The sequence below is a fragment of the Canis lupus genome, chromosome 36, assembly GCF_048164855.1.
Source record: "Canis lupus baileyi chromosome 36, mCanLup2.hap1, whole genome shotgun sequence".
Classification (NCBI taxonomy): Eukaryota; Metazoa; Chordata; class Mammalia; order Carnivora; family Canidae; genus Canis; species Canis lupus.
Genome location: NC_132873.1, coordinates 2,015,917 through 2,038,328, shown reverse-complemented (window position 1 = coordinate 2,038,328; position 22,412 = coordinate 2,015,917). Strand labels below are relative to the sequence as shown.

Genomic DNA, 22,412 nt, shown 5'->3' with positions numbered 1-22,412 from the left:
ATAAAAGCAGTAAACATTTTTGTCAGTTAGAATCATGAATGTTGACATTTATGTTCTGTTTTAGAAGATGATATTTCAAAATCTTTGCACCCCCCCACAAAAGTCTTTGCCCACATCAAATTTATTATTCTTTGTTTTCTGTGGATTTTAAAAAGAATGCAAATACATATTATATTTATTGTTAAAAACTAAACAGTATAGAATTCATAAGTAAAAGGGTAACTTCATTGTTTCCATGATTCTACTGGGAGGGAACTATACCTTCCCAGTTTGGAATGTGTCCTTTTGACCTTTTTTTTAATGTGCATTTCCAAGATGACCATCTCGTAATGAAGCAGGTGTGATGGGAAGAGGAATATTCTTTGCCCCTTGATGTGCTTTCACTTTGTTTTAGATATTTCTTTGCCTACATTTTCTTGAGTCATGTACTTGGCCACATGAGGAGTGCTTTGAAATTACTAAGTAAATACATTAGAACACAGTACTTTCTCTATAAATTTCTTTTGGTGGGTAGTGGGATTTGGAAACTCCAAACATTGAATTTCTAGCTAAGAATTTAGATTTATAAATAAAAATTGAAATTGCAAAGATAATTTACTATGTAGGCTAGCTTAGTTGGTAGAGCATGCGACTCTCAATCTCTGGGTTGTGAGTTCAGACCCCACATTGGGCATGGAGCCTACTTAAAACAACTAATTTACTATGTATTAAACAATGGGTATTAAATAGTAAGGTGTTTATATACATGACTGCAGCTAGTATTGCCTTTGTAGAGGCTTGGCTGGTTTGGGGTAGACAGGGAAGTGATTTTGGAGTTTTAGTACATCTACTTAGGGGGTAGGGAAGTGGTGCATGGGAAACAAGGGCTATGGCAAAGTGACTAAAGTAACTTTGTCTTTCATCATTTTGCTTAGACTGGATCAGGTACCCAAAAAGGAAGAGGACATTTGTCACTGTATACAGGTGCAGTATATTGTGAAGTAAAGGGAATCTCAGACCGTTTGAGGAACCCAGGGTCTTGTTTTCTAAATTATAAGAACCCTGCCATGTCACATGTAGGATCTGTGCATCTTCACAAGGCCTATGACTTCAGAAATGATGGAAGAATTGAACTGATTTGCATGTGGACAAGTCCTTTGTGTGATAAAGTGTTGTGAACACCGTAAAAAATATGGAGAAGCAGATTTTGATTAGTTTTATATTAATGCTGATGGTGTTAGTAGTCCATCGAGAAGGAGCGTGTAGTATTTAAAGGAGAACATTAACAGAATTGTACATGAAAAAATGTAGATCCAGTACCATAGGTATTGTCTGGTGTCTTAACTCTTAGAGATGCACAGCTGTCTGTTATTCTTATGTTTTTCTTGGTGTTCAGTTATATTGATTTTAAAAAGTATGTTCTGTCTGATTCTGATGATTTATATATTTAAATGTTTCCTAGAGTGGACAAGTTCTGATGGCCCTCGGGACTTCATCAGTTATCTTGATGATCCAGTGTTCCATATTCAGATGGTAGCAGAAAGGGTTATCTGTGCATATAGCCATGCAGTGAAGAGATTATTCAGAGTATTGCCATTTGTATGTGAACGTGATCTAGAGTTGAAGTTTGGAAGGGATGGGGACAGCAGCAGGTTTGCTGTTTTTTGGAATAACAGGAAAAGATTTCCTAGAGTTCAGCCAAATATTTCTCATAGCTGTTGAAGATAGATTCCTTTTTCTTGTGCCTTCTATTTTTAAGACACAGTCTAGGTTTTAAGCACTTAATGGAAAAGCAGCAGAGGCCAGAAAGCTAGGCATGCTGGAGAATGGAAGAGAGGGAAGATCATATCTTCATAGCTTTATTTTTGAAACCTCTTGTTTCAGAAAAGCTTTATTAGTGGTAAAATAGTTTATTGGAAAGAGAAAATTTATGTAAGGAATTAAAAAAAATAGAATATGATTATATGGATAAAGTGAAATATAGTAAAAGACTTAAGTTTTGACTAAAGGAAGTATTGCATATTTAAACCTTATTCTTAACTATTTAATGTTTAATCAAATAATTAAGTTGATATACTGTTGGTTGTGATGCAGGTTATTTATCTTGTAGTTACATACTTCTACAACATACTTACAAGTTCTTACTATATATTATATTCTGCTTTTCTTAAGGTTTTTTTTTTTTTTTTCTTGAGAGAGAGATAGAGATAGGAGAGGGACAAGGGTGAGAGACAGAATCTTTTTTTTTTTCCCCCCACCCGAGAGACAGAATCTTAAGCAGGCTTCATGCCCAGCGCAGAGTCTGACCTGGGGCTTGATCTCACAACTCCTGAGATTATGACCTGAGCTGAAATCAAGGGGTGGAAGCTTAACCAGCTGAGCCACCCGGGTGCCCCTTAAGTTTGTTTTTAACTGATATGCAAGATATAGATAAAGGGCTTTTGGGGTGAGGAGGGATATTGAGGAAAAGATAAGGAAATATCTCAGAAATCTTACTAAATGAACAATTTACAAATTCTTTTTTTTTTTTTTTTTTAAGATTTTATTTATTTATTCATGACAGACACAGAGAGAGAGAGGCAGAGACACAGGCAGAGACACAGGCAGAGGGAGAAACAGGCTCCCTGCAGGGTCTCCAGGATCACGCCCTGGGCTGAAGGTGGCGCCAAACCGCTCGGCCATTGGGGTTACCCACAATTTACAAATTCTTAAAATTGAAAGGTATAGATTTAGATTGGATAGATTTAGATGGTGTAAACTAAAATTATCATAAAAATCTTAATTTTGACACATTAATCTCTTTACATTCTCAAAGGCTAAATTTACCTGAATTCTCTCTTCTCAAACATGTTTTATTTTGCTCATTTTAATCACGTTACTTTTGCTGTCGTGTTTCATATGTTTGCAACTATTTAGCTTCTGGCCTTTGAATTTTCTTTAATTTTATTTTCTATTTTTACTGTAGGGAAGAAAATAGTTAAGTTCAAAAGTGAAATTGTTAGTTGAACCAACATCTGATCCACTCTTAGGTTTAGGTTCATGTAATACTAAATAAAGTACTTACCTGGATTGAGTTGAAATTACTAAGACGCTCAAGTATCAGCCAGCCAGGCTGATGTCCTTATGTAATTAAACAGTTCCTGGTCTCCTGAAGTATTTATATAGGTGGCTCTCATTAAGCATTTTGGAGATAATTGGAATAAGTAAAGAATTAGTACTGCAGGGGTAAATAGTCCTGTTCAGTATTATTATAATACAATCAGGGCATTTAATTCTTGGCTGGTTAGTACACACTGAATTTGTCAAAACCGTGCTATGAAGTAGGGCTCCTAGGTTTGGTTTCCCTGCCCTGCCGTTTGGATAATATGATGACTAAACATGCCATTCCCGCCATTTCCCTCCAATGGATTAACCTTAAACAAAATTCTAGGATAAGACTGCACTTCTTTATAGAGAATTTCATGTCACTTCTTTTGGATATGATAAGACGAGGGGAGTTATGTGACTTGGAAGGTGAGTAGAAAGGAGCATAGGAATAGGTTTTCCCTTAGATGAGGAAGTTGACGCAAAATGATTCAGAACCCTGAGCCTGTGTATGTGTGTGTGAGTTGTCTGAGGGGGAGTGTTTGGGGATCTACCACACGATAGGGTTGATGAATGGACAACAGAGCCACCTCTGGGGACTCCCCCTGTGTGTCACTGGGTCTTGGCATGCGGTTATGAATGATAGACACAAGACTGTAAAAACCCTGAGAGGGAATTTTGTTGAGGTTCATCTTTAGTGGTATGGAGGCCAGGTGAAATTGAGTTGGTTACACAGAGTGGGTCCCAAATTACATTCCATGTGTATTCTTTACCTTTGGGATTGGAGTGGGGTCCACAGAGTGGGATCCAATAGTTCCATGTCATAAAATCCAGGGATATTTAAACTTTAGCATGGAGTACAAGCCATGAGAAAAAAAAAATCTTCATATATGTATTTTCTTAAAAATAAATTTGTCATCATCTAACGGAAGCTCCTGGAGAGGAGAAATCACCTAAATTGGCTGGTGAACTAGAGATGCTTATACGAGATGTGTTAAGTATCCTTATTCTCTTTACTTATTTTATAAGGAATTTTATGGATGGAGCTATGATTTTAGCTGCTTCTAACATTTAGAATCTTAAATGTGTGAAACCTGAAATGATAGTAATCCACAGCGGAGGCTGGAGTGCTTCTGGTGAGGCAAACATACCAGCCCTTCACAGGTGCTAGCTGCTGAATCCTAGTGGTCTTTGCATTTTACAGGTGAGGACACTGAGGCTTTGGAAAGTAAGTGACATTTTATTAAGTAGTATTGCTAAGTGTCAGACTCCCTCTTTTTGGTTCCAGGGCTTGGGCTCTCAGTAAGCATGCAGGTGACTTCAGCATCTTCAGTATCAGTGGGGGTATAAATAGGAAATAGTTATGGTGAAAGTAAAATATTGGTTTACATAGTTTGGCATTAATGAATTTCAAGTGCTACGAAAACATGCATTGTATTTTGTGGTTTATGTAGGGTGTTTCCACCTACTTTCTTCATTCATAAAGGGACTTTTGTGAGGTATTAATTATTATCACTCCAGTTCTACAGTGAACCTGAAGCTCTGGAATGTTACAGGACTTGTCCCCTTTTACACAATGAATAAACGCGAAGGCCAGCATCAGACTGAGAGCTTATTGCCATAGTTCTAAAAGGAGCAAGTCTATTGAACATTTTTTATATGCAGTCAAACCAGTGTTGCAAGTTAATAGTACCCTCAGTAGATGATGTAAAGTATGTAAATAAAACCAAGTACCCATCTGCTTTGAAACTTTGCATAAACAGTACTTTGTACCCAAACCAACTAGACTGATAACTAGCATTTATGATGCCTTTGCATTTTTCCAGAATCCTTTATTATTTGCTGCATTCCATTTTATCCTCACTTTAAATTTTGTGCATGAGATAAATGAGGACAGATGGGAAAATAAGATACAGAAAAATTGTTTCATAAACAAAAGACCAAAATTAAGTAGTGGTAGAATCCAGGCTACAATTTGTGGGCTTATTCCATGAGAGGGTGAATTGTAGGGAGAGCAGCTTACTCAGGTTTGTCTAAAACTTTCCTGCTATTAGAATTGAAAGTCCTGAGTCTGGGGAAACCCCAGAGCGAGGCACCCCAGAGTGGTTGGTCGTCCTAATGAATTGTCCTACTTTGTGGCAGACTGGGGATGGGACTAGGGTTGCCATATGAAACGTAAGCGCTCTGTTAAATCTGAATTTTGGGTAAAAATTGAATAATTTTTTTACTTCATGTTCCAGACATTGCATGGGACATATGTATACTAAAATTTGTTCATTGTTATTCTGAAATTTAAATTTAACTGGGTACCTTCTGTTTTTTATCAAGCCTGGCTGCACCAAAGTAAGAGTGAAGGGAAATTCTCATGATAGAAAGATCATGTAGCTGCTTTTTTGTGTAAACTTTAGGCTTTATACATTTATCTGCTTAATCTAGCAGTACTTGACTCTTACTGTTTGAGTTATGTAGATTGAGACACAAGAGGTGAGGATGAATATATGAAGCCATATTTTGCTCAGTGCATTAAAACTGGTATGTGTGACCAAAAAAAAAAAAAAAAAAAAAAAACTGGTATGTGTGTGTGCGTGTGTGTGTGTGTGTGTGTGTGTGTATGTGTTGGTTGGTTTGAGGCAAATTTACTTGGCAGGAAATTTAACCCGGACAGAGGCGAGCCATTTCTATGTTTGTTGGATCAGTCTGTTAAGCACTGGCATATACTCACAGGCCGTCCATATTGTCTTTTGATGATATTTTAAGTATTTTTTGCTGTGAAGATTGTGTATTCACGTGATTGAAAATGAAAAGGAGGGCAGCCCCAGTGGTGCAGCGGTTTAGCGCCGCCTGCAGCCTGGGGTGTGATCCTGGAGACCCGGGATCGAGTCCCGTGTCGGGCTTCCTGCATAGAGCCTGCTTCTCTCTCTGCCTGTGTCTCTGCCTCTCTCTTGCTCTCTCTGAATGAATAAGTAAATAAATCTTTAAAAAAAAAAAGAAAGAAAATGAAAAGGAAGTAGATTTTCCTTATTCCCTTCTTGTACCTGTTCATTTGACTGCTATGAAGACAGTCTGATCTGGTTAGAAAGTGTTAGAATTTTGGAAGAGGACCTTAGAAATCTTCCTGAGTGTGTGTGTGTGTGTGTGTGTGTGTGTGTTTAAAGATTTTATTTATTCATGAGAGACACAGAGAGAGAGAGACACAGACATGGGCAGAGGGAGAAGCAGGCTCCCTGTGGGGGAGCCCAATGCGGGACTCGATCCCAGAGCCCAGGATCACGCCCTGAGCCAAAGGCAAATGCTCAAACTGCTGAGCCACCCAGGCGCCCTGCCTCTTGAGTGTTTTTTGCTTGTCTTTTTAAGAAGCATAAGAACTCTTGCTCTACTTCCCAGCCCCAGGCCCCTCTCCCATCAAGGAAGAGTGCCTTGTATAGAAGATAATGGATAGAAAGGGATTCTTTGGTCATTTACTTTTTCAGTGTTTGATACTTGTCCGTACTCCAAAATTGATTTGGGAGCCCTTGGCATCAGTATAGTTTAGCTCCCCCTTTTAATATTTTATTTATTTATTTGATGGATAGCACAAGCAGAGGGAGTGGGAGAGAGAGGAAGAAGCAGGCTCCCCGATGAGCAGGGAACCGAATGCGAGGTGAGGCTTGATCCCAGGACCCCTAGATCAAGACTGGAGCTGAAGGCAGATGCCCAACCAACTGGGCCACCCAGGCACTTCAGTTTAATCTTAAAATAGATTTACTTGAATTCCATCAACATTAATGAGGAGAAAATACAATTTATGGATTTAGACAGGATCTCATAGTATCTATTGGCAAAGCTGAGACTAGTGTAAGTGTATATTTGCACATGTTTATGCGTGTTTAAAACCTTTTCTGAAGGAGAGAGGGAAACAAGCCATAAGTGGCTCTTAAAAATAAAGAACAAACTGAGGGATGGAGGGAGATGGGCAGGGATGGGCCAGATGGGTGCTGGGCATTCAGGAGGGCACTTGTGATGGCACTGGGTGTTGTACGTAAGTGCTGAATCACTGAATTCACCTCCTGAGACCAGTACTACATTGTATTTTAACTCACGACAACAATTTAGGAAACCCCCTCCCACCATCACCAAAACCCCTTGTTCTGTATCAAGCTAAGAAACATATAAATTACCTTTCTTAGTTTTCTGTTTGATTTTCTTCAAGACTCCACCCTTTTGGTCAGCCCCGGTGGCTCTTGGTTTAGCGCCGCCTTTAGCCCAGGGCGTGATCCTGGAGACCAGGGATTGAGCCCCACGTCGGGCTCCCTGCATGGAGCATGCTTCTCCCTCTGCCTGTGTCTCTGCTTTTCTCTCTCTGTCTCTCTCATGAACAAATAAATAAGATAAAAAAAAAAAAAAAAGACTCAACCCTTTTTTGGAAAGAACATCTGGTTTGGACACTAGAGAAGGAAAGCAGGATGAAAGAAATTTAAAAAAATGTGTCTCGATCGGCATTAGGGAAGTCAGGGGAGTGTATTTGTGGTTCAAAGAGAATATTCGAGCCCTACTGTTATTTCAACTATTATAATAAAAGGATTGAAAAAGTTTAAAAATTACAGTGAATAACTGAAAGTTATGTAAAGTGAGTTGGCACTGTTCAGCTGCTTTTCAATTTTTAATGTAAATATGATTCTGGCAAAGACTTGCTGAGCTTCCCTCTTCCCTCCCTCCCTCCTTCCTTCCTTTCCTCCCTCTTTCTCCCCTCCCCCCCCTTCCTTCCTTCTCTTTCCTTCCTCCCTCCCAGTACGTCTTCAGGGCCAAAATTTCATTTCCTGTGGTTAGAATAAACACAAGCTCAGTCAGTTTTCTTAAAAAGAAAAGGGCATAACTATTATTTCCTCATAAAATTTCTTAGTTGTGAATTTGGAAGTTAATCTAATTCCGATGATAATAATGACTCAAGCCTCTGATAATGCTTTTAGTAGACTTTCCAGTATAGAATTTTATAACCATTTTATTTGTTGTATTAGGGAAGTACTTGTATGGGTAAGTGGCATTGATTTTCAGCCATACAATCTAATAAATTCGTAGAGCTGTAACAACTGTGGGGTCAGAGTTGAAATTTTCAGAGTTGCTAAGCACTGTGTTAATATTTGGAGTTTTAGGAAGGAGAAGTTCTTTGTGTTTCCGTCAGTAAAGAGTGAGAACCACCATATTGTGTAGTGCTGAGGCAACTAAAAAGCTTTATGTTGATATTTGTAAGAAGTAGGAAAAACTCTGATGGTGGAATCTGCCTTTAAAACATTTTTAGTTTAATTTTTTTATTTTTTGGCAGGAAATTTAGTGAATGTTTTAAAACCATTCTCCTGAGCCAGCTATGTATTCATATAATTTCTATTATGGTTTTACTCGTGGGGAGCGGAGAAGTGAGCATCTTCATCAGAGCCAGGGTTCCGCCTCCAGAGAAGCTTTGTCCTGAGAGCCAATTCTGGTTGCATTTCTCATTACAACTCGTTAGGGCCCTGTCTGGGAAGGACATTTTTTTTTTTTAATTTTTATTTATTTATGATAGGCACATAGTGAGAGAGAGAGGCAGAGACACAGGCAGAGGGAGAAGCAGGCTCCATGCACCAGGAGCCCGACGTGGGATTCGATCCCGGGTCTCCAGGATCGCGCCCTGGGCCAAAGGCAGGTGCTAAACCGCTGCGCCACCCAGGGATCCCTAGGACATCTTTCTTTTTGCCTTTCTTGACCCAGTTTCAAGTAATTTAGATAATGTTTCAAGGAGTTTTTGATTTCTGTAGAATGTGACTTTTGGGAAGGAGTGTCTCCAAAGTAGTGAAGGACTTTTTTCCCCCCTTTTTGTTTTTTTTAACGATAAAGTATTAACCCTGGAGTTTAGGGAGTGTGGAGAAATTAAAAATCTTGGGTGGCAGTGACGAAAACATGAAGGTTAACATCCCACCTCATCTGTTAGCTGTAAGTGTCTTTGAGCACCATTTGTTTGAAATGGTTTTTTTTTTTTTTTTTTTTTGTAACACAGAGATGATATAAAGCTCCCTACGCAGTGCTTGTATTATTGGTACTCCAAATTGCTCCCCATTTACTGCAAGCTTGGTAAAAACTTCCAGGCACATCTCACCTAGCAAATACTGATTCCTTGATGCCCATCCTTCTGCAGTCCACTTATTCGTACTTCCTCAGAGATAAGATGCTAAACTGTATTTTTCCCAGATATGAATAGTGTTGATGTGTGTTTGGGTGTTGTAGCTGTAAGGAACACATAGGAAATAAGAATCTGAGGGTAGGGGCACCTGGGTGGCTCAGCGGTTGAGCATCTGTCTTCGGCTCAGGCCGTGACCCCAGGGTCCCGGGATCGAGTCCCACATAGGGCTCCCTGCATGGAGCCTGCTTCTCCCTCTGCCTGTGTCTCTGCCTCTCTCTGTGTATCTCTCATGAATAAATAAATAAAATCTTTAAAAAAAAAAAAAAGATTCCAGGAGTATCGTCTTTTCTCCCAGCAGATTTGCAGAAGAGTTTCCAAGTGATGGGCTCTGCCCTGCTCTGAAAGGAGAGGTTTACAGGTGGCAATTTGGATGGGGTGGGAGTGGGAGGGGCAGCAGGACCTGCTTTTGTAGCCAGGTAATGGGATAATGGAGTGTGTCTGCTGGCCTCCCTCCTGTGAGCGTTGCAGAGGTCTCCAGGCCTGAGCTAAACTGGATTTCCATCGTTGAGTCCTCCAGCTCGGGGAAGTGAGTGGATGGAGATACTGCTGTGTTGTATCTCTCCTGAGCCTGTGAGGTTCTTGGAGTTGTTTAGACGGCTGCAACTAGATCTAAGCAGATAAAACCATTTATTAATATGAACGGGATGCCTGTGGCCACCTGCTGGTCTCCCGCTCCCCTACAATACAGGCATTTATAGTTGGTTTTTTTTTTTTAATAGTTTTTTTTTTCCTGTTACTAAAATATACATGTCTATGGAAGCTTTTTATATGATTTGTATTGTACCTTTTTTTTTTTTTTACGTGGGAGTTAGTATAGTTAATATTTACTATAGTTAATATAGTTAAATATTTAAATGAAGCTATAATGGATCAAAGTACATTAATTTTCCACCATGAAGAATATAGTAATTTCCATCTTTACTATACTCTCAGAACTGCTAATTAAAACAAGTTTAAACATTAAAAGAAAATGACCCATCACTATTTACACAATGACGGATGAGCAAATATAATCTCTATGATAATACTCCTTTGTTTTTTCCTTATTTTCATTTTTAAAAAAGATTTTTATTATTTGAGAGAGAAAATGAGCAGTGGGGAGGGGGGGGGGGGATAGAGAGAGAAAAGCAGACTCCTGTGGAGCGGGGAGCCCAACCAGGGGCTCGATCCCTAGACCTGGACCCAGAGATCTGACCTGAGCCGAAGGCAGACACTTAACCAACTGAGTCTCCAGGAACCCAATAATACTCCTTTAGTAACCATCAAAAACATAAAATTTTATCTTAACATCAGAATTTCATGTATCCCTTAAGTGTACTAATTGAGGGTGATTTGTAGGTGGGCCTTAATCTGAATTACTTTACACAAAGTTAATTTCTTAACCTGAACTCCTGCCCTCAGTTTTCTGACGATTACACAAAATCCTGTCTGCCCTTCCTCCTCCTCCTCATACCCAGGTCTCCTGTGTTCTTCCTCTTAAGTAGTAGAGGCCATTCAGGGAAAGATTTTCCTTAAACTTGGTCATTATGGTTTAAAACACCTTATTAAAATGATGCAAGATGTAAATAACGTCTTTTGACGTAACACAATGGACCATTTACATAGAATTTCAAAAACACATTTCAAGTGTTTGAATCTTGCTAGTTAAAATCACATAATTTCACATTTGAGATTATATTTGCTCATCAGTCATTGTGTAAATAGGTCATTTTCTTTTAATGTTTAAACTTGTTTTAATTAGCAGTTCTGAGAGTATAGTAAAGATGGAAATTACTATATTCTTCATGGTGGAAAATTAATGTACTTCGACCCATTATAGCTTCATTTAAATATTTAGAAATAATTGCTTAAAAACCTTGTCTTGTCCATATTGTTGTCAGACATAAAATCACGCAGGCCTGTCTCTCTCTCTCTCTCTTTTTTTTTTTTTTTGAAAAAGAATTAGCAAGGTACATGGGAGTCTCCCCAGGTAATTGCATGTACGTATAACTAGTTTTTAATGGTTGCCTTATTGTCCATAATGTGGATGTGTATATTCTTCAGCTGTTCTTTGATTGATTTAGATTGTTTTGTTTTTAGTTGTTAAAAGAATATTTTCCAAGGACAGTTTACTGAGGTAGTAGGTTTATTCAGCGCTTCATTAATCAGGCAGTGTCCAATCTAGTGGATAGAAAGGAACCCCGAAGAGCTCTCAAAGGCGAGGTTTTTATAGATCAGAGTGAGGAGGGATGAGGGAGTTAGACTGGGCATTTGCTTATTGGTAAAAGCAGGGCTCCTTTCCTTAGATGGAGCAAAGGGCTGACTTGGAGTCCGTGCAGGTAACTTCTGCTCAGCGGGCAAGCGCCGATTGGTTGCCCTGGATCTTCCTTTTCTCTGTGAACTATGGAAATTTCAGTTTTGGTTTGCCCACTGGAGGCTTGGTATGAGTGACTGCACCTTGGACATAATCTGGTTACTTTTAACAGTTTTTTTGCCTCTGAAACAGTACTGGCATGTCCTCCAAGCTTGGCCTTTAGATTGTACTGCTTACTCTCCTTTCCTGGTGCAGTCATCTGTCTACTATTCCTGACATATTTGAACATCAGGCTTCCTGTGACTCTGCTTCTGTCCTGTCAAGATTCTTACTGGCTTCAGTATCTTTCCGATACTGTGGTCTTTGCATTTCTCACCTCCTGTCCTTAGATGATCCCATACCCCAGTCTGCCTTTGCCACCCCTCTCCCCAAGGTTACAACCTGGGCCTCTCTGTGAACAGTGACGGCCTGCCTTCTGCGGGAAGAGCTCCAAGCATCCTACTCAGACCACCGCCTCCTGCGGTTCATTTTACTCCCTTTGTACCTCAGCTCCAACAGTTCTATCACCAGACCCAGGATCTGATGTCCTGGCCTGTCTTTTTCACAAACCCTTCCCCTCCGTATGGGCCTAAATCTCCCTGATGAGTCATGGAAATAGTCTCCGTTCCCTCGTCTTCCTCCCCTCCCCTGTGTTTTGTTCAGGGACTTGTCAGGTAAAACCCTCTCCTTGGTTAATCTGCTCCCTGCCTGGTTCACCTTTGCGCTCCACCGGTTGGTTGAACTTGGCTGGGAACCAGCTTGATGGGTCTCCCGCTACATCCAGGACTCAGAGTTCAGGTGGCCTGGGAGCTGTCGCCTACTCCAGTTATCTTCCTGTACTCTTAGGTGCTGATACTTCTACTTTTAAAGATTTTGAGAGCGAGTGAGCACAGGCACAAGCAGGGAGGGGAGAGGCACAGGGAGAGGCAGACCTCCCTGAGCTGGAGCCTCCGCTGTGGGGCTCAGTCCCAGGACCCAGGATCATGAGCAGAAGCTTCCCCGACTGAGCCCCCCAGGAGCCCCGGGACAGGCATCTTCTCAGCCCTCTCCACCCCACTGCCCCCCAGTATTGTTTGTTCCCTTTAACTTCCGCATGTGTGTCTAGCTGTTCCTACCTCATGATGTTTAGTTGTTGGTCCGTGGTCTGTTTTTTTTTATTTTATTTTTTTATTTTTATTTATTTTTCGTGGTCTGTTTTATGTTTTGTTCATGACTCTGACTCTAATCTGGAAGAGTGAGTGGTATGCATCCTGTCTGTGTTCAGTACGTGTTTGAGAAATAAACAAATGATTGAGTCTTTAATTCATATGCACTTAACACGCGCTCGCTTTTCTGTAGAATAGAGCTCCGGGTGTGGGACTGCCAAGGGTTTGTGTGTGTCTTAAGTACTGCAAGGTTGCTTAGTGGACTCTGGATATTACAGTCTTGAAGTCGTTAGCACTGGAACTATTGGATGAAAATTAGTAAGGCTTCATTTTAATCTTCATTCTAAATTAAAGGAGAACATACTATTTGGATTAATGATTTGTGTTTTCTCATTTGTTTTCCTCTGTGTTGCTTGATTTTTTTTATTTTTGGATTTATAAGAGCTCTTTGTATATTTTGTCACTTATTTTTTTCCCTGAATCTTGTTTTCCTTTTGATTTTAAAACTGTTTCACCAGACAAATGTTAACTCTTTAAAATTTATGTTAGAAGAATAAATCTGTAAGAATTGGTAAGAAAATTTTGAAAAACGTGCATAAGTGGAAGTCTTACTAGATAGTTGAAATAGTTCTCAGTGTACATAAAATTTATATGGTTGTTGTTTAAAAAGGGGACTACATGTCAGAAGACTATTCTGTTTCAATACTCTCTAAGGTAATTCTGATATGATTGGTCCATGGGTCACAGTTGAGAAGCACTGCTATAAATCCGCTGTGTTTGGAGGTAGGGCAAAGCAGTAGACGGATCCAAGGAACAGACTATATAGAAACAGATCCAGTTGTGAACGAGGACTTACTATTGAAGATGACATTTTAGTAACTGAGAAAAGGGTGTTTATTTAAAATTTTTTAAAAAAATTTATTTATGATAGACACAGAGCGAGAGAGAGAGAGAGAGAGAGAGAGAGAGAGAGAGGCAGAGACACAGGCAGAGGGAGAAGCAGGCTCCATGCACCGGGAGCCCGATGTGGGATTCGATCCCGGGTCTCCAGGATCGCGCCCTGGGCCAAAAGCAGGCGCTAAACCACTGCGCCACCCAGGGGTCCCAAGGGTGTTTATTTAATAAGCACTTCAGGTAGTTCATCCAAAAGAAGTAGTTAGTTTTCTCCCTTAAACAATATATGAAAATAAACTCCCTATTGATTAAAGATCTACATGTAAAAATCATGCAAATACTAGAAAAAATTTAGGAGACCATTGGTTTAACCCTGGTATGGACGAGGCCTTCTTAAGATGGACTCGAAACCTTGAAGTCGTGAGGGAGACGATGAACAGATTTAATTGTTCAGGTTTTCTTTCTGAAAAGTGATAGTCACTGTAAGATGAGGCCACGTAAGTCACTGTAAGATGAGGCCACGTACTAGAGCACCGTGACTGCTTTCCTAGTTCTGTAGATTTTCCACAGCGCCTTCAGTAAATAGGATGCAGTTGGCCAGCGGTTTGTACTTGACCCTGTTTTAGAAAAGGATAGATTCTTTTGGAAGACTTTGAGAGAAATGAAACATCTTAATTGCATGTTGCTGGCACATGGAGGCTGCATTCGATGCCACGGAGCCTCCTTGGCTCTCTCGACCCTGCGGCCCTCTACGGATCTCCAGGTCTTCTGCTTTTATTGGTCTTGCCAGTGGGAGTTTCCTGCTCAGTCTAGGCTTTGGTTCTCTCCAAAGTTTTCTGTCCTTGAACTTGATCTTGGAGATTTCCTACATTCTCATCCTTCATCTGATTATGGCTCCAAAATGTGGGCTTCTAGCTCTGATCCCTCATAACCTTCACAGTTTATATATTTGGATGACTCACGAACATTGTAAACTCCTCATTTTCGAGCCTTGTGTTCGTCTCCTTCCCACCAGCTGTCCGACTGCTGACCAGCTGCTGCTTCCATGTCTGTCTCAGTCGAAGGCACCCACACCATTTTGCCTTCTTTTCACTGTAGCTCCTCTCATTTGTGGCTTTATTCTCTAGGAGTGGCTTTATTCTCTAGGAGCCGGGTTAGAAAGATTGCAGTCGCTGGGGAGGGCTCTAGAACAGCTGCTGCTGCCACCCTCTGGGCGGTCGGGAGCTGGGAATCCTAGCTGCTGGCTTCCCTCGCACCCCCTAGCCACCTTACTCCAAGGACTGAAGGGTTATCTCAACTTTCTCGTACCTGGTTGCCTCACCTCTGGTTTCTGCTGCCCTGAGCTGGTAGTTGTTTTCTAAAACACCGGAGTGCAGTGTGCACTCAAATGCAAATGAAGTTTCTGCTAGCAGTTTGACTGTAATGCTCTACCCTCCTCTCCTCACCTGCTCCCCTGGTGACTCATTGGTCCCCAATGAACACCTGCTGCTTTGGGTGCTTGTTCAAAGTACATGATGTCATCCATGGAAAATTTCGTCCCCCCCCCCACACCCCCTTTAGGTGGTACTACTCTGTCTCAATTACTATTACTCTGTACTAAGTCTTGGAATGGAGATGTAAGGGCCCTCCAACTTTGTTCTTTTTCAAGATTGTTTGGCTCTTCTGGCTACTTGGAATCTCCATGTACATTTTAGGATCAGCTTATAAAATTATGTATAAAAGCCAGTAGCCTTGGTGAGGATTGTGCTGAATCTGTACATCAGTTTGGAGAATGTTGTCATTCTAACAGTATTAAGTCTTACAGTCCATAAACAAAGATGTTTTCTATTTATTTAGGTCTTGAAATCTTTTAATAATGTTTTATGGTTTTCATAGTACAAACTTTACACCTCTTATATCTTATCCTAAGTATTATTTCTGATAGTGTTGTAAATACATTCATTTTAACTTAATTTTCTGATTATTGCTAGTATATAGAAATACAGTTGGATTTTTTTTTTTTTTTTTTTTTTTAGTATTTGTCTTCCATCCTGCAACTTTTGCTGAACTGTTAGCTCTGTTTTTTACTAGATTCTTTGGGATTTTCTATACGGTCACCATCTTATACAATCATCTTCTGCAGATAAATTTTTTTTATTACAACGTTTTAAAATCAAAACACAGATACATGAAATTAAATTTCAGGGAGAGCACCTCATGAGGTAACATCATTTCTCCTGGGTTAATCTATTATTTGCAGCTCTGATGTCTTGGAAGTAGTAGGATCATTTGTTTTCATGGTGCTGATTTCCTCTATAGAAACCTATGGTGCCTCATACCCTTAAGGGCACAAATCTAGGTTTCTCAGACTCTTTTTTCCAAATTACTGCACACTATATCACCAAAGAACACGCTGTGGAAATGTGAACAGCGCCTGGGGATTAGTTGGGAGTCTTGGCTTCTCACTAGCTGTGGATGGGCAAATTACAAGATAATCCTTAGCTTGTAGAATTGCAGAGTTGGATTAAAAACATTTTTTTAAAAAAATTATTTTAAGTAACCTCTGTACCCAGCATGGGGCTTGAACCTACAACTCTGAGAATAAGAGTCTACTCAGTCTACTGACTGAGCCAGCCAGGCACCCCTGGACATTTAATTTTTTTTAAATGTCAATCTTATTTTCTATATTTTTTAAAAAGATTTTGAGAGAGAGAGAGAGAGAGAGAGCGCGTGCTGGAGCATGAACAGGAGGGAGGGGCGGGGAAATGGAGGGGCAGAGGGAGAAGCAAATATGTTGAGACCTGGGGCTTGAGACAGGGGGCTCGGTCCCAGGACCCAGGGATCACAACCTGAGCCAAAGGTGGGCTCTCAACCCCTGAGCCCCCCGAGCGTCCCCATAGTATTTCTGAATGCCGATTTCCCCTCTTCCCATTTCCGTGGCTGCTTGTTGTATTGCTGGCTTGTCTGTTTGTTTAGTGACTTTCTAATTTGTTTAGTGACTTTCAGTTTCAATGCATCCTCCCCCCCATCCTTTGATGTCACTCCTCAGTGGGCACAGCCTTGGGAATGACTTCCATTGAAGTGTCCTCTTTAGGGGATGACAGCAGGGTTTGAGTAAGACTCTTTTTGTTTTGTTTTGTTTTGTTTTAAATATATTTTTTATTGGATTTTGATTTGCCAGCATATAGCATAACACCCAGTGCTCATCCCGTCAAGTGCTCTTGCCGCTCGCTGATGCTGCTGTGTTGAACAGCGCCCTGGGCCCTCAAGTGCCCCTCAGTGTCGTTCCCTTACATCAGGTGGCCTTTGTAGAGGTTGTTTGAGGCCAGTCTCTGAGCTCTCCAGGCTCTTCTTATGTTCTTTTCCCCTGATTCTGTTGAACTTCTATGTGGTCTGCTCCTGTTGTTGTTCTCGTGGAACCACCAGCCTCATTGTGATTGCTCATCACCAGTGTCTCCCTGGTTCTCCGCAGAGCCACTGGGCTTGGGCTTCTGTGTTCTGTATTCCAACTAGAGTCGGGCCGCTTAGGGACTGGGACTGCTCAGGGGCCCTCTGTTCTCACAGCCTGCTTTGGCCTGTGGGCCCGGGGCAGGAACGGCAGCTCACCCTCTGTTGTGGGACTGTGGGCCCGGCCTGTGACTGTCGCCACTGCTCATCTTTGTTCTGAGCTCCTCTCTCTGCATTGGCCTTATGAGCAGGCCAAGGCAGGGGCAGACCGGAGCCTCGTATTGTTGGCTTGCTGTAGCCACAGGACAGCTTCCTCACATTTATTTCTTGGCCACGTGTGCCTGGAATCGAATTTCTCTACTGTGGGGTTGGGGTAGAAGATGAGAATAGAAATAGAAATAGAAATCATAACCCTGGGTTTGGAGCTGGAAAGAATAAGGAGTAACTTGCTTCAGTTTTGTTTCTTCCAAAATGATACTAAACCCACCTGCCCCACAGATACTGTTTCCAGCCCGGAGTGCTCTGTTTCCCCGGGAGGGGCACCTGGCTCATTCCCTCTTCCTCGTAGGCCCTGCCCAGGTGTCTCCAGTGGGGAGCCCTGGTGGATGGCCTGTAAGCCCTGCCCGTTGGCTTTGGGTTCGTGTCCTGGGTTTATCCTCCCTCTGGATGCCCTGGATGCCTTGACCCCTGGCGTGCACCTGCACATGTGCTGGCTTGCTCTCCCGGGGCTGTGTGGGTTCCACGAGAGGAGGCCCTGAGACCCGTCCCCTGGCGTGCACCTGCACATGTGCCGGCCTGCTCTCCCCGGGCCATGTGGTCCCCACGAGAGGAGGCCCTGAAACTGTTCACTCTTAAGAGTTCCTGTGCTTAGACCAGCATCTGGCGTGCAGTAGGTTGTCAGTAAATCTGATGAATGCAAAGTAGAAATGGGCAGTTTCCTGCCTTCTCACTTCACAGTTTAACTTGCCTAAGGTGAAAAATCTCACGAGGGGAAGTGAATTCTGTGTCGTTTGCCAACTCTGGTTCCTCACTGATGCCCAGAGTGAGATTGGAGCTCACTGGAAAGAATGCAGTGCTTCTGGAATGGAGGCCTCCGGGGCTGTGAGGGAGGGGGGCGGTGTCTGTGCAGAGCCCTTGCCATCCCTCAGGGCTGAACAGGAAATGGGTGCATTTTTGTCCTCCGTTCTGTTGTAGGCCCTTGGCTGGCTCCCTCTCACCACCGGGAAGGGTTTGTGGATGCTTGGGTTTAGGTTGGAAAAGCCACCTGTTTACAGAATGAGGTGGAAACTTCTCCGTGGTAATTTTTGTTGTGGATAGTTTTAAGAGACTCACTCGTACTGTATGTATCAGGAGTGGACTGGACATTGCTCGAGGCCATTACTAGCAGCTGCTCCTTGGGGGGAAAAATCTCTTTATTTGCCTATATAATATGAAGATATTTTTATCTACGGTTATTTTAAAATGATTTTGAACTAATATCTTTCTTTTTCTTCCTCCTAGATTCTTACGGAAATCTGTTAATTCCACTTTTTGAGCACTTATGAATAACCACGTATCTTCAAAACCATCTACCATGAAGCTAAAGCAGACCATCAACCCCATTCTTTTGTATTTCATACATTTTCTAATATCACTCTATACTGTTTTCACATACATTCCGTATTATTTTTTGTTTGAGACAAGACAAGAAAAATCAAACAAAATTAAAGCAAAGCCTGTAAATTCAAAACCTGAGTCTGCATACAGATCTATTAACAGTTTGGATGGTTTGGCTTCAGTATTATACCCTGGATGTGATACACTAGATAAAGTTTTCATGTATGCAAAAAACAAGTTTAAGGACAAAAAGCTCTTGGGAACACGTGAAATCTTAAGCGAGGACGATGAAGTACAACCAAATGGAAAGATTTTTAAGAAGGTAAGGTGGCCCTTCACTGCCTTTATTTCCGCTGGGGAAAATGCTCGCTGACAACAGCAGCAGGGGCAGGCCCAGCCCGCTTCTGTTGGATGCTGCTGGTGCGGCAGGAGGGGTGGCTGCGCAGGCGGGACGCGCTCCTCTGCGCGTACCTGTACGTTTCCTCTGCGCACGGATGTGCCTGGATTTGTCAGACAGTCGGGAATGCCCACCACGCCTGAATGTCTTCTGTGGCGTGGCTATAATGTCCTGAGCACTTTGGGGTCAGAAACCATGTTCCTTGCTTGTTCCACAGGCCATGTGCGTGCTTGAGATGGTTCTGGATTTTGGCATGGGAGGCCTGCCATTTCTGATTTTAACGTAGGCTCCAATAGGTGCTTAATGTTTTCATACCTTGGTGTAGTGGCAGATGCTCGAGTGTTCTTTTCACAGATACAGACATCTTCACCTGCCATTGGTGATTTGAGACAGGAGTCAAGACATCCTTAGAGGCAATGTGACATAGTGGTTGAGAACCTGGATTCCAGATCCAGACTATGGGTTTGGAGCTCAGTTTTGCTGCCTACTGGCTATGTCATTGGAAAAGTCATGTAACACATTTGCCTCAGTTTCTTTATCTGTAATACGAAGACAATGGTAATTGCTGATATTTTATTAGCACTTGTAACGAGCCAGGCTGTTGTAAGTGCTTTACATGTACCAGCTTATTTAAGACTTAAAATAGCCCTAGGGGTTAGTGTTACCGTGTTGATCATCTGTAACCACCTTCGATGGACTGACAATTTGGTCCGATTATAGGTTTATTACGCGTGTGGGTAGAGTTGTTTTTCCTCCTGTTTCCTTTTTTCCAGCTACATCCTGACTCTAGCTGCCTTTTTTCTGTTGATTATGAAGGAACTCTAGGGCCTAGAGGAAAACTCAAATAATCACACCATAAATGAAATCCCCAGAGCTGCTCCTGTGACTGCAGGGTGGGGGGTGGGGTGGGGTGGGGTGTTATTTATTTACCTTAATGACCCATTAATTTTGGCACCAACCCACACAAATTCCAGAGTCCTTTTCTTCTAAACATAAAGGAGATGGCCAGCAGGTTAACGCCAGTCAGTCCTAGAGATGAAAAACATTGTCTGGAGGTGTCCATCCCTTTATTTATCTTGCTTGGCCTGCCGTGTTGACAGTGCCCCTTGCAGTCTCCTAGTTGGCTTGGGGAAGCGATAGAGTCACTTGCCTTTTAAGGCATATTCTCAGTTTCTGCTGCTGACTTAGTTTTGCCTCACTTAAGTGAATTTTTTCCTAAGTTAACTTCAGGTCTACCAGGAGAGTTAATAGCATGTTTCTTGAAGTTGAAGTCCTTGTTAAGCATGTTTGCTTACTCTTCTCTAACCTATAGATTAAAACTTGCAAATACATTTTATCATAAGGGTGTCTGATTTTTGGTCATATTTAGTTGCTGCTTTTGAGGGTGTACCATCCTTGATTTGTCTTTGAGAGATCTGGTGGTTATCAAAGGTATGGAAAACACTAGGCTTTTTTAGATGCTAAAGTTTTCCATTCCTCTGCCTACCCTTAAAAACATTCATTTTTATTATTTGATCTAATGCTATTTGAGTTCAAAGATTGGGTTCCCTGGTTTTTAACCTCAGCATGTCTTACAGAAGTCCTGTGTTAGCAGAAGGTTGAATTTTTCTCCAGAATGGCATATTCCAGACATTAATGGGACTGGTGCTATTTTTTCAGTCTTCATTCAGTACTTAGAGCAGCAGACTCGCTTCCAAGTATGTACAAAGGAGATCGATATGGTAAATATGAAATTCCTTCCTGATTCAGGTTATCAGTGTGATTAGGACACATTCAACCCTAGAGCTATCACAGTTGTTCCTTAAATGTGGCCAGATAGCACAGTGGACACAGGGAAAGTGTTTTTCTCAGCTGTGTGTTCGTGTTTTCGGCTTTTCCTCCCTGTCGGGTGGGGAGGGGAGCGCTTTGTCGGCATCGTTTATCAACAGGGGAGCATTTGAACTCAAAGAAGAAAGTTAGAAGGTGAAAAAAACTGTAATCCATGGCCTTTTCTACATCACTATCAGGCCTGCCTATCGTTGACAATTGCCTTCAAATTGGCGTTTGTGACATCAGACTTTTGGGGAGTCCAAAAGTCTACTACCCCTGATAGTAGAAAATGTTAGGTCTTTCCTATTTGAAATTCAGCTCACTGGGAAAGTCAGGTTGGTTTTTAGGTTTCGCGGGTAGTAAATGAAGCAGATGTTTTTTGTGAGCCTTTCTCAAGAAGAGCGTGGCCTGCCCGTGATTAGCTAAGACCTGAGTTTCTGTCGGTCGGTGTTGCTGCGGTCGCCGCGCTGAACACCCTGGGTGGCGGGCGCCTCCGCCGGGAGCCGGGAGCAGGCTGGGCTGCTCGCGCCCTTGGGTGCCTTGTTCACAGCCGGCGGCTGCCAGAGGCAGCGTGTGCTTCGGCAGCACAGGCAGGACCGCGGCTGCGGGCAGGCGTCGGACGGAGTGGACTTCCGTGGGTGAGGATGCTCTGGGATTGGGAAAGCCAGCTGGTGCTGCGGCAGTGTCTAGAAGCTTCCTTCCTTCCTGTTTTTTTGGGGGGGGGGAGCCGAGCTTTGGAGATTAACCCCAGAAGCTGTCTGATACGGTTGAAACAGAGATCCCAGACCTTTATTTCAGTTCAGTGAGTGCCGAAGCTTTGTTTCCATCTTCTCCTGAGTCTTTTTTGAGCTCCCAAGGAAGATAAGCAGAGGCAAAGGCCGGGGTGGTGGTTGTGCCGCAGGTGTGCCCACAAGAGCGTGGCAGTCAGCATCACGGACACTTTTCTGGGTGGCGGGGCGGGGAGGCAGGGCTGGTGTGTTCCCCAGGCTTGGCAGGCTTGTTCATAGTTACCTCCGGCCTTAGAAACTACAGCAGCATGTGTGTCAGCAGCGCCTGAAGCCACCAGCCTTCCCAGCCTCCAGTGCACCGTCCTGAGGTCTTTGGAAATGAAAAACGGTGAAGGGTCAGTGTCCAGAGCATCTTAAAAATACTACCTGTACCTGAAATAGAACATGTTTGCAAAGAATGAAAATAAGTTTACAGTGAAACAAAGGAGCACAAGGCCGGCTCTAACATTTAGTAATCTAACTACCAGAACCACTTCAGATTCTTTTTCTTATGTATTCTACACACATCAGAGAGAAGAAAATAGACGGGATTATGTAATCACGGTGCTTAGAAAGAGAAGATTTCACGATGACCTTCCTCCTAAATGGTTGCAAAATGATAATAGAAATACTCATTTCTGTTCATAGGAATTGACTTAGCTTTCCTTTCTGCTTCCTTGGTGCCTACTTTTTGTTATTTCTTGCTCCAGAGTCTCCTCTCTCTCTCTCTCTCTCTCTCTCTTTTAATCTACTTGCATATGTGTGATATTTATTTTCTGAATGGTTAAGACAT

At 42.1% G+C, this 22,412-nt stretch overlaps 1 protein-coding gene across 1 annotated transcript in view; it reads left to right on the top strand.

Annotated features, from left to right (window-relative positions):
• ACSL3 (acyl-CoA synthetase long chain family member 3) overlaps positions 1–22,412 on the top strand; it is a 65,787-nt gene that overhangs the window by 19,163 nt on the left and 24,212 nt on the right. The window contains exon 3 of the mRNA XM_072813387.1: positions 18,551–18,968. Within this exon, the coding sequence (XP_072669488.1) occupies positions 18,591–18,968 (378 nt within the window). The 5' untranslated portion in view covers positions 18,551–18,590. The remainder of the gene's footprint in view (positions 1–18,550; positions 18,969–22,412) is intronic.